The sequence below is a fragment of the Carassius gibelio genome, chromosome B6, assembly GCF_023724105.1.
Source record: "Carassius gibelio isolate Cgi1373 ecotype wild population from Czech Republic chromosome B6, carGib1.2-hapl.c, whole genome shotgun sequence".
Lineage (NCBI taxonomy): Eukaryota > Metazoa > Chordata > Actinopteri > Cypriniformes > Cyprinidae > Carassius > Carassius gibelio.
This window is the reverse complement of record NC_068401.1, coordinates 11221690-11238287: the sequence shown is the minus strand read 5'-3', so window position 1 is coordinate 11238287 and position 16598 is coordinate 11221690. Positions and strand designations below refer to the sequence as shown.

The following is a 16598-nucleotide window of genomic DNA, read 5'->3' as shown; positions in this document are numbered from 1 at the left end:
GGGTCTTTAATCTAGATTTAAACTGCAAGAGTGTGTCTGCCTCCCGAACAATGTTAGGTAGGTTATTCCAGAGTTTAGGCGCCAAATAGGAAAAGGATCTGCCGCCCGCAGTTGATTTTGATATTCTAGGTATTATCAAATTGCCTGAGTTTTGAGAACGTAGCGGACGTAGAGGAGTATAATGTAAAAGGAGCTCATTCAAATACTGAGGTGCTAAACCATTCAGGGCTTTATAAGTAATAAGCAATATTTTAAAATCTATACGATATTTGATAGGGAGCCAGTGCAGTGTGGACAGGACCGGGCTAATATGGTCATACTTCCTGGTTCTAGTAAGAACTCTTGCTGCTGCATTTTGGACTAGCTGTAGTTTGTTTACCAAGCGTGCAGAACAACCACCCAATAAAGCATTACAATAGTCTAACCTTGAAGTCATAAATGCATGGATTAACATTTCTGCATTTGACATTGAGAGCATAGGCCGTAATTTAGATATATTTTTGAGATGGAAAAATGCAGTTTTACAAATGCTAGAAACGTGGCTTTCTAAGGAAAGATTGCGATCAAGTAGCACACCTAGGTTCCACCTAGGTTCCTAACTGATGACGAAGAATTGACAGAGCAACCATCAAGTCTTAGACAGTGTTCTAGGTTATTACAAGTAGAGTTTTTAGGCCCTATGATTAACACCTCTGTTTTTTGAATTTAGCAGTAAGAAATTACTCGTCATCCAATTTTTTATATCGACTATGCATTCCATTAGTTTTTCAAATTGGTGTGTTTCACCGGGCTGCGAGGAAATATAGAGCTGCGTATCATCAGCATAACAGTGAAAGCTAACACCATGTTTCCTGATGATATCTCCCAAGGGTAACATATAAAGCGTGAAGAGTAGCGGCCCTAGAACTGAGCCTTGAGGTACTCCATACTGCACTTGTGATCGATATGATACATCTTCATTCACTGCTACGAACTGATGGCGGTCATATAAGTACGATTTAAACCATGCTAATGCACTTCCACTGATGCCAACAAAGTGTTCAAGTCTATGCAAAAGAATGTTGTGGTCAATTGTGTCAAACGCAGCACTAAGATCCAATAAAACTAATAGAGAGATACACCCACGATCAGATGATAAGAGCAGATCATTTGTAACTCTAAGGAGAGCAGTTTCAGTACTATGATACGGTCTAAAAATATATATATATACATACATACACACTGTATATTCTGTGTGTGTGTGTATGTTTGTATGTATGTATGTTTGTATCTGTGTGTATGTGTGTATGTATCTATGTGCGTGTGTGTGTGTGTGTGTATGTGTGTGTATGTCTATATGTATGTATCTAAGTTTGAGTGATCTCGTGCGTGCATATCATTCTGCTCATGCTCAAAAGGGACTTCCTGAATGTATGCTGGTACACTAAATATAGATTTTAGGAGAAAAGTATGACATTTTAAAGGAACTAATACGTTTCTTACACCGCAACTACAGGTGTTTCAAAGCTCAGTGAACAGGATCCACACCTTTTCAGTACTAGTTTACAGAAATTGTGGTACGTTTGGAGTGTTTATACATTGTAGAGGAAGATTTTCTTGTTTAAAATACAAATCACTTTACAAATTACCTTATCAATGTTTTAACCAACCAATGAATAAAATCTAAAGTATATACATTCTTGCAGTGGGAATGTTTGACACTGTCAGATGCATGATAAAACATTTTAAAAGCATGCAAAACTGAGTTTGACATGTATAACATTGTTAACATGTTATTTATACCATTACCCATGCAGTGAGTCTCATGAGGTTCATTTTGGTTCTGAGTTACACACCATCCTGCTGAGACTGCACCGCAAAGCTGCTTTTAAAACTTCCTGAGAAAGTTCTCATGTCACCCTTAATAATACAGCTCAACATCTCACACGTGAGGAGACGTCATCAACTCATTTGTATAGTACTTCTCTGCACAAACATTCCACTCTATTATTGTGGCACTGAATTATACCTTTCGAGATGATGTGTTGGAACTTTAAGGGTGGGTGGGCAGTCTGACCTTACAAAAGCACCTATTTTGTCCCTTTATGATTATGATCATCCATGTACTGTAACATGAAATAATGTAGTGCTGCCAATAATTGCACCTGATATCAGATGCTTTGGATAAGAGAAGACATCCAATATGCAAGGTTGGGAAAGGTGTTTTTTTGTTGTTGTTTTTTTTTACGATTTCCAAGCCTCTTCATCCTTTACATTTGGAAGACATATACCTTATGTTCTGTTGTGGGGCCCCAGGGACCTCATTAAAAAATTATTTATTTACATCAGTATTATTTAAAGATAGTGCTATTAAATTTCCCAAACAGAACATGAAGGATAATCCAAAACAGAGAGACAAAAAGAGACAAAAACTTAGATATTAAAATAATAATAAATTGTATATGCAGAAACAGGTATAGTTTATTGTTTTCCTTGATTTCTGTTATTGTATTGATGAAATGTTTGTGTATACATTGCTTGTGGATTATATGTTACTTTATTTAATTGTTAAAGTGCGAATGATTGTTATTTGGTTTGGTTGTTCAGTTGATTTTAAGTCAGCACTTCAAGCATCACGGATAATTTCTGTAATGCATTAGTAGATTTTTCTACCCGTCAAACATTAATATTAATTAAACTGACCTAAGGCTTCCTTTGAAAAACAAACGCACGTGTACAATGAACTGTAGCCTAGAAATGCATTTATTTTTACAGAGAGAGAGAGAGAGAGAGAGAGAGAGAGAGAGAGAGAGAGAGAGAGAGGCTATATATATAAATGTAAGGTTTACTTAATTTTTATTCTTCTAGTTGAAATGTTTCAATCTAATAAACATATTTTTAAATGGCTAAAATAATAGCAAAAAAAAATCATTCTATGAGGTTCAGTTATATTAGTAATGTGTCAATAATCAAGTTATAACGTTTATACAGACTTCAAAATGCAATGACCGTTATGTTTACCGTCATCTGTACGTCAGATTACATACATTAATAAAATAATTCCTGACTAATTGTGTGCTCCACTAGGCTATAGAAAGTTCACAAGTTACTGATGTCACGAGCGCTCGTTACTCATTCGAGTTCAGGCAAATCACACAAAGAAGTCGCGCGCTCTCAGTTCTTCAACGAGAGAGGGAGGAGATGCGCGTGATGGCTCTACTGCCACATTAAAACACACAAACAGGACAAATGACCACACCGAACAGTTTTGTCCCATGGGCAGGGGTAAGCATACAGCTACGAAATACACTACCAAATCTTTAAAAGTGATATCTTAACGATGAACCATTCAGGTCTTAAAGTCTCTAAAAACCACGCGACGTGACAAACGCTCCGTTATTGTAGTATAATACGTGTATAATATATAGCCTAGCTTCGTTTGTTGTAGTACACGTTCTTTTCCACCTGCCTATAGATTTACTTGAATTTCTTAATAAGGAAGTAAAATTGGAAGGCAACGCTTAAAATCTAATGGTTGTCCACAGAGGGTCTTGTGAGTTTGTGTGATCTTCAGGACTGAGCTCGATGTCTTCTGAATGTACGTGGTCGGTCCTCGTCATGTTGTGCATCATCCTGGCTACAGGTGCACAAGGAGGTATGACATAATTTTTCAATTTACGGGATTTTCTTTAGGCAGTTTTACGGGCTAGGATTTGATTTGACTTCCAACAAACCACTTTTCCTATTATTTGAATGTCTTGGAAACGTTAAAAAGCATGAATGTAAAGATTTGTTAATATTATTTAATGCTAGTGATCAAAATTAGGCTCAGCAAGATTAAGTCCTGTTGCAAAAAAATTCAAGTTATCTGCGTCATTGTAATTTCTTGATTGTTATTAAAGAAAAAAACGTAGTCTACATCATTTGACGATGTGGTGTAAATGACACGTGATACCCTGATACCATGACTCTTAAAAGAAAATGCCAGAATTGTGTGGTTTGTATGTTTATTGAATGTTGGATAATGTTATTGTACAAATAAAATAGGCCTAAAAGAGAGTCCTTAAAACTGTCTATAGTTAAAGAAACACCTGTACATTAGATTTTATTTGGTCTAAATATGTATAACATATTATTTAGAACAGTGTGAGAATGTGGATCTGAAACTGGACATGCTAAATTGTGTGGAACATCTGGCTTCTGTGTTCAAATTTGTATTTGAATTTAACACTGTTTTAATTTCGTTTTTACACAGCACCATTAAAAACTAAGGAAGTAAACATATTGCTAGTATGGTGGTAGACAAAATGTAATAATTGAAGAAATGACCATTAATAAACATAATGATTGACTGTTGTAAATACTGGGGCGAAAGATGGAATGTCTATGATGGTTACGACCCTGGTGCAAATATCTAACCTGATCTCATGAATGTGCGTTTCAATTGGCATGCATATTATACTCAGTTGGTAGGTTTAGGGTTGTGGGGTAGGTGCATATTATATGTACACCAAAATGCGTATGATATGCACACCAACCAAGTGTGTGTCAAATGCACACAAAAACTGCAAATTATATGCACATCAATACATGCATATTGTATGCATGCTAAAGACAGTTTCTGCATATAAATAGCACATAAAATACAAAACAAATAGTGCCATTAAAATGTATTTTCATGAGTATATGCTCATATCCTGCGCTATCCTGTAATGACATTTCTTTGTTGCTTCCTCTGTATTTATGCTTCTTGCAGGAACAGTGTGCACTGTAAAGTCAAGCAAAGGTGAAAATGTCCTCTTAGGATCCAGTTTCACCTTCTCCTGCATCTTTAAAAAACAATGCACCAAACTAATGTTTTGGAACAGGACACAAATTAAATATAAACAATTCCACAATTCAAGTGAAGTGTCCGCGGATGTTGAAAATTTAACAGCGCCAGGCACCTTCAGCTGCAATTGTAAGGAGGAGCGCTCAGAACCATGTGGAATTGACATCAAAACGGGATGTAAGATTGTTAACTTTCTATAACATGTCTTTTTTTCAGGGTTCCCACACTAAATTTCTATGGTGACTTTGCATTTTCCAAGTTATTCTCAGTTCCGAAATCAACTGAAATGCAGTCTTTATATAAAGATGATATCCTCATTTTAAATAATTGGATAAGTCTTGGAGGTTTACTGTTTCAAAGGTGTGCTAACCCTGTCTTATATTATGCCACATTATTCAACCTAGCTAGAAATATGGCTTTTAGAGATGCAAAATAAAGACAACTAGTTTTAGTGTCAAATAAAATGGCTGAAACTAATTAAATGAAACTAATTACATAGTTTCTTTGCAGAGACTTTGAAGAAGTGAAATTTCATGCATGACACAGTCATGTGCTTCTTTTTCAGACCCTCCAGATGTTCCACAAAATCTGACCTGTGTTCAGAAAATGAAATCTGGCAATGTCAGTTGCATTTGGACAACAGGAAAGGGGACCATAATCAACACCACATGTCAGTTACGGTTAGTCAAATCAGCTTTCTTTTCGTTTACAGGTCACATGATGTAACCCAATGCAGAGACATATGTAAACGTCTCATTAATTGTGTCACTTGATGTTTTCCCTGTGCTTTTATAGGGTTAAAAATGGCCTGCATCTAGCCTATGAGAGTACTATGAACTCTACAGGATTTTGTCACTCCAGCTTCCCCATCAAAAACTTAATGTCACAGCTCATCGTATCACTTAATGTCTCTAATAGCCTGGGCTCAAAAACCTCAGGCCCCCACACCATCATCCTCAGCAATATAGGTAAATACATTTCAGAACTCATCGTTTCAAACATCTAAAAGAGTGAAGCCGTTCAGTTGAATCCACTGTTTGGGATAAGTTATGCTTAATATGGATGACTGAATTGATGTTCGCAAAGTCTTTTTGCTGTTTCTTTTTTAGTGCACTCTGCATTTGCGGCATCCTTAAAAAAGAAAACTTATATGACAAGCAGTTTTTCTGTCCATGCCAAAAGCAGAAATACTGCATGATGCAAATCAAAGCCAATCAGTAAAGTGTGTAGGCGAGATTTCGTTCTTGCAAAATACCAAAGAAGTGGTTCTTAACCATTTAAAACTATTTATACCTGCTCAATTATTTAAGAGCTATGCATGACTAATATATATATATTATAAATTATAAAAATTATAAAATTGCTTATGATTTTTTACAAATTTTTACTTCTAGGTCTGGGGATACCACATTTTTTAAATGAGGCTCCCTCACATATCCAGGCTTTCCAAGACCATGAAAATCATGAAATGTCTTATTTTAAAAAAAATAAGAGAGCCACTGCACCAAAACGAGATCAAAAACTCAGTTTATCACCTTTCGCTGTCCATGTTACAGAAAAAATCTAATAAAATAAGATAGACAAATTGTTTTGCTATTTATGACAAAAACTATCCACACTGAAGATGTATATAGCTTCTATATGTTGTGCTTGGTTAGCAAAAAGTGTTGTGTGTGTAGGGGCATTCCAAAGAATAAAAATAAGGTCAGTTTGATAGAATTGGTGGTTTTTACACCATCCAACTTGTTGACGTTATTAGAAGGGAAAGCTGCAGCAAAATATCTTGTCTTGATTTAATCTAAAACCCAAAAGAATTGGATATCATTTCAGCTGTAGAATAATGTGGACTGAAAACTATGCATTTCTTCTCTGTTTATTTACAGTAAAACCCTCAAATCCTGAAATCGTTAATGTGAGCTGCTCTGCTCGATGGTGCAACCTACACACAGACAATCACAGCTTGAATGTGGTTGAAATTAAATACGGAGCAGTAAATGGGACCTGCAACACCCTCCAGGTAAAGCTTCTGATTGAAAAATTGTGGTTGAATTGTTCAGTTACAATCAGATTGAAGTGGTATACAGACCCAAAAACACTTATCTGTACCTGCAGACCTATCAGTCATCTGTCTTAGTAAAGCGGATAAATAAAAATGCAGAATTGCATAGTCGATTCATGATGACACAGACAAAACCCACAAAACCTCATAGATTAGTTCGGTCGTCAAACCACAAGCCCTCCGTGATGACTCAAACCTGGAATACGAAATGTCAAGAAAGGGGTTTTTCTCAATCCTTATCGTTAGGAAATTGAACCGCTGACTGCTGCTGTTCCCACAAAGAACGTCTTGATGTGTCTTTATCAATAACATGGTTTCAGTAACTATACCATACAGCACAGGACAACCAGCTATGCAGGAAATATTGTCATTGTAATGAAGAAATATATTTAGAGATCCAAAAATGGTCGATGCTTTCCACTGGTGAAAGTGCTTCTGCCATTTGCGTGCGTAAAGGGATAGTTCAAACACAATGAACGTTTGTCATCATTTACTCACTCTTGTGTCCTTGGAACATAAACGGGGAAATTCTGAATGCTGTTTGGCATCAGTTGACATCAAACAGTGTGTGATTCATTCATAGATGGCATGTTGTGTTTGACTGTGAATGAAGACGTACATATAATCAAAAGTGTTCTTTTAAACTTTTGATTTCATCAAAGAGTCCTGAAAAAATGTATCAGTTTCTATACAAATATTAAGCAGCGCAACCATTTAAAATTTTAAAACATTACTTTTGTTTTAAATTGCTCCATTACTCCATTCCATTTCTTAGAAATGGAAAATAGATGCTTGCATTTTATACATGTTCTCTTTCCTTTACCTTTTAGTACAATTGAATACAATTGGAATGTCAAAGTGTTCAAACACTCATTTAACCAGATCACATTACAATAACATCTAATGTCATAACATTTTAATTTGAACAGACATTTTAACAGTAAACCAGATAAATCTTCATAGTTAAGATATTATATCTGGTGAGAAAACAACACATTATATTATATTGTCTCTGCAGATTAATGCTAAGAGCAGATTGAACATATCCTCACTGCAGCCATATACCATGTACGAGTTCCAGATCAGGAGGAAAATCAACCAGAGTGTAGGTCTGTGGAGTGACTGGAGTCAACCAAAGGCAGAAAGAACCAAAGAAGAAGGTATGAAATATATCATTTGTAAGGACCTTCATTGAGTCACATTTTTTAATTATAGAATTCGGAAGGCGGTTTTCTTGTGTAGTTATTGTGAGCTGCTTATCTTCTCTCTTTTAAAGTCATCAGAAAGCGTAAGAGGGATCAAATGCAAGTAGGTAGTCGTGTGTGTTCTGGAAAGAGTACTTCATAAGTATGATGGTGTTAGATAAACAGACTGTACTGACGTAGGACAGTCACTTTTTTTGTCAGCATGTTCTCAGGTGCTTGAGCTACTATGGCAAAACTAGTTAGAGCAAACTTGAGTGGTGACCGATTAAATTCACTTTTGAAAACCTTTTTAGTGTTACTTGACTTAGATGGAAGCGACTATGGAAAAGTACATTTGGAAACTTTCAAATTTGATGGAAAGCACTGACTTTTGGTGTACTGGTAACTTAAAAAAAATTGTGGAGATTATTTTGGAGAAATACACCCCATGAAGATAATCAACCTTTTTTCTTATTCTCTCTCTCTTAAGCTCCTGATAAGGTGCTTGACGTCTGGTACCTTCATGAACCGAAACATCCACAATCTAACAGCGAGTGTTTTCACATATTTTGGAAGGTACGTAACCCTTCACAAATTAAAATAAATTTTTTATACATGCTACGGACGGGTCGCTACATGATCCCCTCCCCCTGTACTTTACTTTTCAAACAGGCCCTTAAAGGTCAAACCACCACTTAGTGATGGTTTGCTTGTGTGAATTGCATCTTCCTAAACACACTGTTAGTCTGAAACCAAAAGTTAGATGACAGTCAGTTTCAGTTTACAAAAAACCGAGTGGGGGCTTAGAGGAAATGATGGATTTGAGAATTCTCTTTTTTAGAGTCATGTTTGTGCCTCATGTCATTAATGGTTGACTCTGTCAAAGATTATGGTCAGATGCATGCATTCAGACAAATTAAACAGCATAATAAAGACTTTAAAAAAAAAGCTTTTATATTCATGTTCTCTTTGTTTTAGGAACTGAATATATCAGATGCCAAGGGTGAAATTCTGATGTATAATATAAGTGTTCGGGGGCAAACAGGAATGAGGAACCCTATCATCACAGTTCCATCCAGCAGAAATAAGAGAATATGCTGTTCTCATTGTTCTGTGTCGGTGTCGGCAATTAACTCAGTGGGACAGTCTCCTGTCAAATTTATTCATCTGCATTTTCCAGGTAAGCCTGTGGTTTTGAAGTGTTAGCAATGCTGAGCCAAATAACTGTGGTTTAAAAAAGACGCTAAACTCGATGCATATGTGGTCAATACAGCAAGTTAAGTGTGCTTTTTGTGTTTACAGGTCTGGTTTCAGGTTTCCTGTCACACAGGCCATTGAATAATCATAGTGTTGCCCTCTCCTGGCACAAGCCTGCAATTGCAGACACTGAATGTGTGGTGCACTGGTATCCAGTTGGAAATATAGAGGCGATTCAGTGGATAAGAGTGGTGGATTCCACAGCTCACATTACAGGCAAGATTAATTGGATGGAATGAGTTAAGAACAATCAAAATGGTTTGGTTTCCAGACTGCAATGAAAGTAGTTTATCTGCTGTCTATCCAGGTCTGCAGCCTCAAGAATGCTATGAAGTTGCAGTTACTGCTCTGCGATCAACTGGTCCCAAAATGGCATCCATTAAAGGCATCTCCACATGGCAATCAGGTTAATTCTTACTGCTCATTCTGCATTCAATTCAAGTTCAAGTGTTTCTTGACGACAAATCAGCATACTAGAATGGTTTCTGAGGGACCATGTGACACTGATAAATAGAGTAATAGCTGCTTTTCCATTGGGAATAAATAGCATTTTTAATAGCATTTAAAATATATTACATTAGAAAACATAAATATGCATATCAATGAAATATTACTATTATTTTTAAATGTAAATTTAATTAAAAAAAATGTAGCTCTGGTGAGAATATAATTTTCCTTATCATAATCACTGTGTCTTGTATTTCACAGCTCCAGAAGAGGGTCCAGTTCCTAATCTTTTCTCAAAGAACAGCGAGAGCTTGAATGTGACGTGGTCTGAAATCCCTCAAAGGAAGAGAAGAGGCTGTTTGAAAAAATACACTGTCTACTTGATGGACAAGTCGAAGGGAGATATTCACAATTTCAGTAAGGCCTATTTTATTTTAAGGCCATTAAACAACCATTAATTGGTGGATAAATGTTTACAGCTACAATATTCTGTTGGCTCCTAAGATATAAAGAAAAAAAAAACAGCTACTTAACAGTTCTCAATAAACTGAGATATTATGAGTTTTCTGATGTGGTGCTACACTTTGGCTGCAGGTGTAGAGCATCCAAACAGACAGTATGTCATCAGAAGTCTGTCACCAGGACAGTGTTACAACCTGTGGGTTACTGCCTGGACTGATGCTGGGGAGGGACCCAAAGGAAGTGATCTCCCAGTCTGCACACCATCAGACTGTATGTATATATATGTAGATTATAACACTAAAAACAATATTAGTAATCATATGCTGGGTTTTAATCATTTTTAATCTTTAAAAAGTACTTTTGTGTAAAAAAGACCTTGTCCTATTTCAGCTGAGCGAACGCTGTCCCTTGTGATCTTGACTGGTGGAGCAGTACTTTTGGCCTGTCTTATGCTCCTGTGCCTCTGTCAGTTCACCTCCGTCCAGAAAATGTAAGAATCGACGAAATGCTTCCAATACTACAGAAACAAAAAGGCTGTTTTTGTGATTTTAAACACTGCCACGTCTGTTCTTGCTCGATAGATTCATATGCTGTTGCCAGGGTCTGCTGCCTATTATTCCAGATCCAGCAAACAGCAAATGTGCAAAGACATACACTGATGACCAGGTAAATGCACACCCAGACTGTATTTTCAAAACAAGTGCACTATAACTGCATTTATGGGCATCAATGCAAGCTTTAGCATCTAGGTTAAGGGTTAGGTTAACATCTAGTTCCAAAATTATAAAATTATATCATAATTGACTCATTCACTAAGACTTTTTTTCTGCGGAACACAAGAGGACAGTAGAATAATTATAATCCCTTCCACAAACCGGAGCTAAAAAAATCTCATTCATGTGAATTCATAAATTTTAGTCCTTTAGTTTGATTGGCTGAGTGTTCTTGCAAGAGTTTTGGAGCCAGTTGCATGAACTTTCCAGACTAGTCTTACAAGTTAGTCATCATTTAAGTTAGCTACATAATGTCTAATTTGATGACAAAATGTAAGACTGATTACCCCTTGTCTAATTGCTAGTCCAAAACAACACACCCTTCTCCACTCTCCTGCAATGCTACAAGCTTGCAGCGTTAAAGCTCGTTCTTTTAAAAGGTCATGCTATGATGGATCAGAATTCTATTGGCCACACATTAAACTAATTTGCTGGTCAGAGTTCACCCAACCTGCACTTTAAAATGCTTTGAAATGCAAAACTTCTTTGCATGAACTTGTATTTCCAGTCTCCAGTATTCTCATATACATGAATGGAATGAAAAGTGTAGTGTGACCAACCCAAATGCTTAACAAAATTGGTTTGTTTATGCAACTGGCCCCCGATATACAGTCAAATAGCATTGAAACTTTTCATTCTTTGTATCATTGCACTTACTTGGTGCAGTGGTGGGAATTTTTCAGTGGCCCTTTCTTCAGGTTACATCACTATTGAGTGACTTGCTATGAGTGAGTTGTTGAATCGATTACTTTAATGTATAGATCACTCAAAAATGTAGATTATGTCATTAATTACACACCATAATGTCGTTCCACACCAGTAAGACCTTTATTAATTTCGAAACACAGATTAAGATATTTTTGACTAAATGAGAGAGCTTTCTGACCCTCCATAGACAGCAAGGGATCTACCACATTCAATGCCAAGAAAGGTTGTAAGGACATCGATAAAATAGTCCATGTGACATCAGTGGTTCAACTGTAATTTAATGAAGCTACAAGAATACTTTTTGTGCAAAGAGAAAACAAAAATATTGACTTCCATGCTAGTCTTCGATGTGCGTTCACTAGAGTACCGCGGCATACATGTGGTTCTGCTGACGCAGGAACTGGCATTCTAATGTAGAACCCAGGGGCCTCATTTATAAAAATATTGCGCAGAAACCATCCTAAATTTGATCTTGCGATCATATCTCAGAAATGCGTGTGCGTATGTGCAGAATGAGCATACGCACAGAAAACGCTCATATGCCTCCTTCAGATGTGAAATCTATAAATCACAAATGATCTTGAACTTGCGCGCAACTGAATGGTTTCAGGTCTCTGCTTTGTAAACGTCTTCTAATTAATGTCATTAACATATAAAAGATCACCAGTCATCGTCCAATTCTTTAATTTAGAATAGCGAGCCACAAGAAAAGCTAAAATCTCCAAAAACCTGCAGTACTCCAACAAGAAAGAGTGCGTACATCTGCTCAGACACTGACATGATGCAAAGCACTTTTCCACGTCAAAGCCAGGTTTTATAAATGCTGCTGTGGATTTAAGCGTAAGCACACTCTTATATGAAATTTATAAATCACACTTTATAAATGAGGCCCCAGATGCTCTGCGCCTTGTTTTCAAAAACATGTGACTTGTCATTTTTTGCCCAGTCTTACTGATGCCACATGGACTATTTGTATGATGTCTTTACAACCTTTCTGGGCCTTGAATGTGATAGTTGTGTTGCTATCTATAGGGAAAACAATAAAAGTCATGACTTACATCGCATCCAGCTAGCCAACTCTGTCCAAGCTCCATGATCCATATTTATTTATTTATTTTCTTAATTTAAATGTCGTTTGAAAGGATATATTTGTAAAGATAAAATGCACAAGTCACATGCGTATCAAAAGATTACAGAAATAATAGACACACATTTGTCCAGCACCTCACACATATATGGAATTATATTTGCTTCCAAAAAATTAACATAACTTTATAAAACTGAATGTAACTTTTTCAGAAACTATCAAAAATATGCTATTACAAGAGAAGAAAAACTAAAATAACTTTAACAAATAATAACAAATTTAACAGGCTCTTCAAATATGCTTCATTCTTTGTTAATGTTTTTCAAAGATTTGTTTTCTGAATGCATTGCCACAGTTTTCGCTTATACTTAGCAGTTTTTCGTTAGATGTTTTGACACAAACCTCTCGTGGGGGGGGGGCGCTAAACAGTGATCTACTGTGATTGGATAGTGAGATTTTGATGGGCATGTGCTCTCTGACTTGGAAGTACAGACGTCACTCAGTGGCGCGCATATTGGAAAGCTCTCACTGTGATTTGTATTACTAGATATGTAAATAATATTTGACCTTCGATCGTCTCAGTCTGTAAATTTGAGCTCTCAGGAGACATGGACCAGCATCGTCTTCATCCTCCGCTTGTCCTTCAAGGCAGCTTGACGTAAGCTTGTGTTACTAAAGTAAACAATAACATCGATACAAGTTTTATTCGTGTTACAGTGTGCAACAGTGCGTTGTGGGTTATTATTGTCCTTCAGTAACCCACTTTTTCTAGCTGCCTTGAAGGACGAGGTCATTTTACAGACTGAGACGACTGAAGGTCAAATATTATTTACATATTTAGTAATACAAAGCACGATGTACTGCATACAAATCCCCTCAAAGTTTTCTTATCTGGAATAATGCCAGTATTTTGTATAGAAAAAGTATTTATTTTTTCACAATTGGTTTAGTAATGAGTTGTTATTAGTGAGTCAGTTATTTAATAATGATGGAACTTTATTTACATTTACAGACTTTATCTCATGATACAAAATACTTATTACTTTAAAATAATTCAAAGTGCTTACTAAGACCATTCCTTCTGTTGTACATATGTTGTTCAAAAGCAGTGTATGCACAGCCACACTTTCTGTCTGTCCCCCTAGACCTGAATTCAGAATCCACGATTAGCGAAAACAAATCTTTGAAAACCATTAACCACGAATGAAGCATATTTGAAGAGCCTGTTAAATTTGTGCGACTGAGTTAATTATTTTTTCATTTTCATTGTATTTTTCTTCTTTTGTAATGGCATATTTTTTATAGTTTCTGAAAAAGTTACGTTAAGTTTTATAAAGTTACGTGAATTTTTTTGAAGCAAATATAATTCCATAAACATACCACAAACAAAATATAGTTTTGATTTTTAATAGGTGCTAACATGACTACCAGTCAAATGGTATGACTAAATAATGCAATGTCATGATTTATTTTCAATATATATTATGCAATTCTAATGTTATTATGCAAAAAAGTAAATAACTTCATTTGGAACTTTTTTGAAAGCGGAACAAAAATTGTATTTTGTAAGTAATTGGCAATATTGTGACTAAAATGTAAGTTACGCAATATTTACATTTTGTATAACTGGTGTATAAAAGCAGTACAGAAGAATTTGTTTTAGAACAGTGGTTCCCAAATCTGTCCTAGAGGCACCCCTGCCCTGCACCTTTTGTATGTCTCCCTAATCAGACACACCCAGTTTAGTTCTTGCAATGGAATCCAGTATGTTAGATAAGGGAGACATACAAAAGGTGCAGGGCAGGGTGCCTCTAAGACAGATTTGGGAACCACTGTTTTAGAACATCAAGTAGTACCACTACAAGTAGTAGCACTAGCAAAGTATTTCAGCAAGTTTTTTTAATTCTATGTATTCAAACATACTACTCTTTTTGTGTACTGCTTTTTGCCTTTTTACTTCCTATATAGTAGAGAGGTAGATATATTTGTACACAGGGGAAGGCAGTCTCAAGTTACGGTTTTAAAGATCCAGAAATCATTAGATAAATGCTACTAATGCTAAAAAAAACTTCACATTGTGCGGTGGTCAAAGATGTCTCTCTACTGTATGTTTACATGTGTTTATATATATAAAAAAGAAGCAAAGTTGAACACACATTAAACACGTTTTCCCCAAACCTACTGGGGTATTGTATTTTGGCTTAAAAATAGAATTTGATTTGTTGGCCAAAATGATGTAAATATGAATTCTAAATGTAATTCATTAACCAATACACACCTGTTCACCTTCCCACACAGAGTGAAATCAAATTCTACCTGGACCAATGTACCTCCAGCGTGAACGAGGATCCTGATAACGTGGATGTGGAAGAAGTTCCCTATCCCTCCATCTGCACCTACATCAAAAGTTTCTCTCAGGAGTCCAGCTCCTCTGATGCCACCCAGGTCACCAGGATCACAGACATGACGGAGGACTACATCTCCACTCATGGCGCAATAAGTGGAGGAGAAGAGGAAGATGAAGAAGAAGAGGAGACGGGTTTTGAATTCTTCCCTAGCATGCACAGCCCTTTTCTGGAGCCCCTGGTTTTAACTGGAGGGAAGCTGACGCTAGATGCAGTGAAGATAGACTGCAGCGAGTTTCTGGATCGCACATGATTCTCAAGAGGCATTAAAATTGGACCTGACAGTAACTATGCCACGGATGCTGAAAAATAACAATGGACATCCCAAGAATAGTCAGTCAGAAGGAGAAACTTTTTCTCCTTGCTCTGAAACCCAGCCATACGTGGGCATCTCAAGCTAATGTTGGACATTTTCGCAATGTAACGCAAATAGCGAAATATTTTCTTTTTGCATATTGTGATGAACATCCAAATGAAATGGATACAATGTATGACAGGGACTTGCTTCTGTCTGTCGTTGATTGGATGGAAGCAGATCTGACTGGAAGCAAGATTTTAAGTGGTTGGTTGAGGCAGACCAAATGTTTGGAGAAGTCTAACATTGAAGTCTGATGATTCACCAAGAGATCAAAATATTTTTTTATAATAAAAAAAATTTATATATAAGGTCAAAAAGTACACATCCTGCCTCAACTACTTATCTCTGAAATACAGATGATCTAACGGACTGTTAACAGCACATCAAGAGTACGGATACTTACAGAATGTAAATTGTAAAGGTTTTAGGCCATATTCTACAGAAATATTCTACTTCTATCCACTAAAACACTCAGCAGCTGTCCAACACTAACTAAAACTGTAAATTTTCAACTTTCACATCGATCAAGAAAAAAATTGCACAAGTTTTAATATCAAGGCAGACTCAGTACTCTTATTGACTCTAATGCAAGATGTTTGACACAAATACATCCTCAGCACATTCGTTTTTCATCAGCTCAGCTGAATACTGTCCAGATGTAAAGTGTTTTTTTTTTTTTTTTGCAAGTCAAAGCATCAAATAAAATTATTATTATTTTTAGGATATTTGTGTGGTTTACTGTCACAACAACTTTAAAATGAAATGGATAATGGGTCTGTGGAGAGATGGTAACACATGATTTTGGCCTGTAGACATTTTAACAGTCAGCCACAAATAGCTGTTCCTGCGTATTCTACAAACTAAACCTCAATAATAAACTAGATTAAAACATTTTCTAAAGGAAATGCGAGCTGCCAAATGCTTTTTGCTAAATATGGACTTGTAAGTGCAAGTGTAAATCCACTGTAGATGCAAACTGCCACATCTGCAATACGATCCCATTCATTAACCTGAATACAATTAGTATTTCTAGAGCATATATGGATTC

General features: G+C 36.3%; 1 protein-coding gene across 1 annotated transcript; it reads left to right on the top strand.

Moving 5' to 3' along the window:
* Positions 1–3106: 3106 nt before the first annotated feature.
* On the top strand, positions 3107–16241 carry LOC127960103 (interleukin-12 receptor subunit beta-2). Its single transcript, XM_052559656.1, has 16 exons — positions 3107–3264; positions 3525–3634; positions 4736–4987; positions 5376–5490; positions 5606–5778; positions 6694–6827; positions 7888–8029; positions 8544–8629; positions 9032–9233; positions 9356–9526; positions 9618–9716; positions 10019–10174; positions 10352–10489; positions 10610–10709; positions 10801–10885; positions 15086–16241. The coding sequence occupies exons 2-16, from the start codon at positions 3565–3567 to the stop codon at positions 15443–15445; spliced, it is 2283 nt and encodes a 760-aa protein (XP_052415616.1). The 5' UTR covers positions 3107–3264; positions 3525–3564; the 3' UTR covers positions 15446–16241.
* Positions 16242–16598: the final 357 nt, after the last annotated feature.

Bases quoted from the DNA above. Each gene is read 5' to 3' on its own strand.
- LOC127960103 (XM_052559656.1), top strand. From the start codon at position 3,565: ATGTCTTCTGAATGTACGTGGTCGGTCCTCGTCATGTTGTGCATCATC. The intron at 4,988-5,375 runs GTAAGATTGTTA...CTTCTTTTTCAG, and splicing joins AATTGACATCAAAACGGGAT to ACCCTCCAGATGTTCCACAA. The intron at 10,710-10,800 runs GTAAGAATCGAC...CTTGCTCGATAG, and splicing joins TTCACCTCCGTCCAGAAAAT to ATTCATATGCTGTTGCCAGG.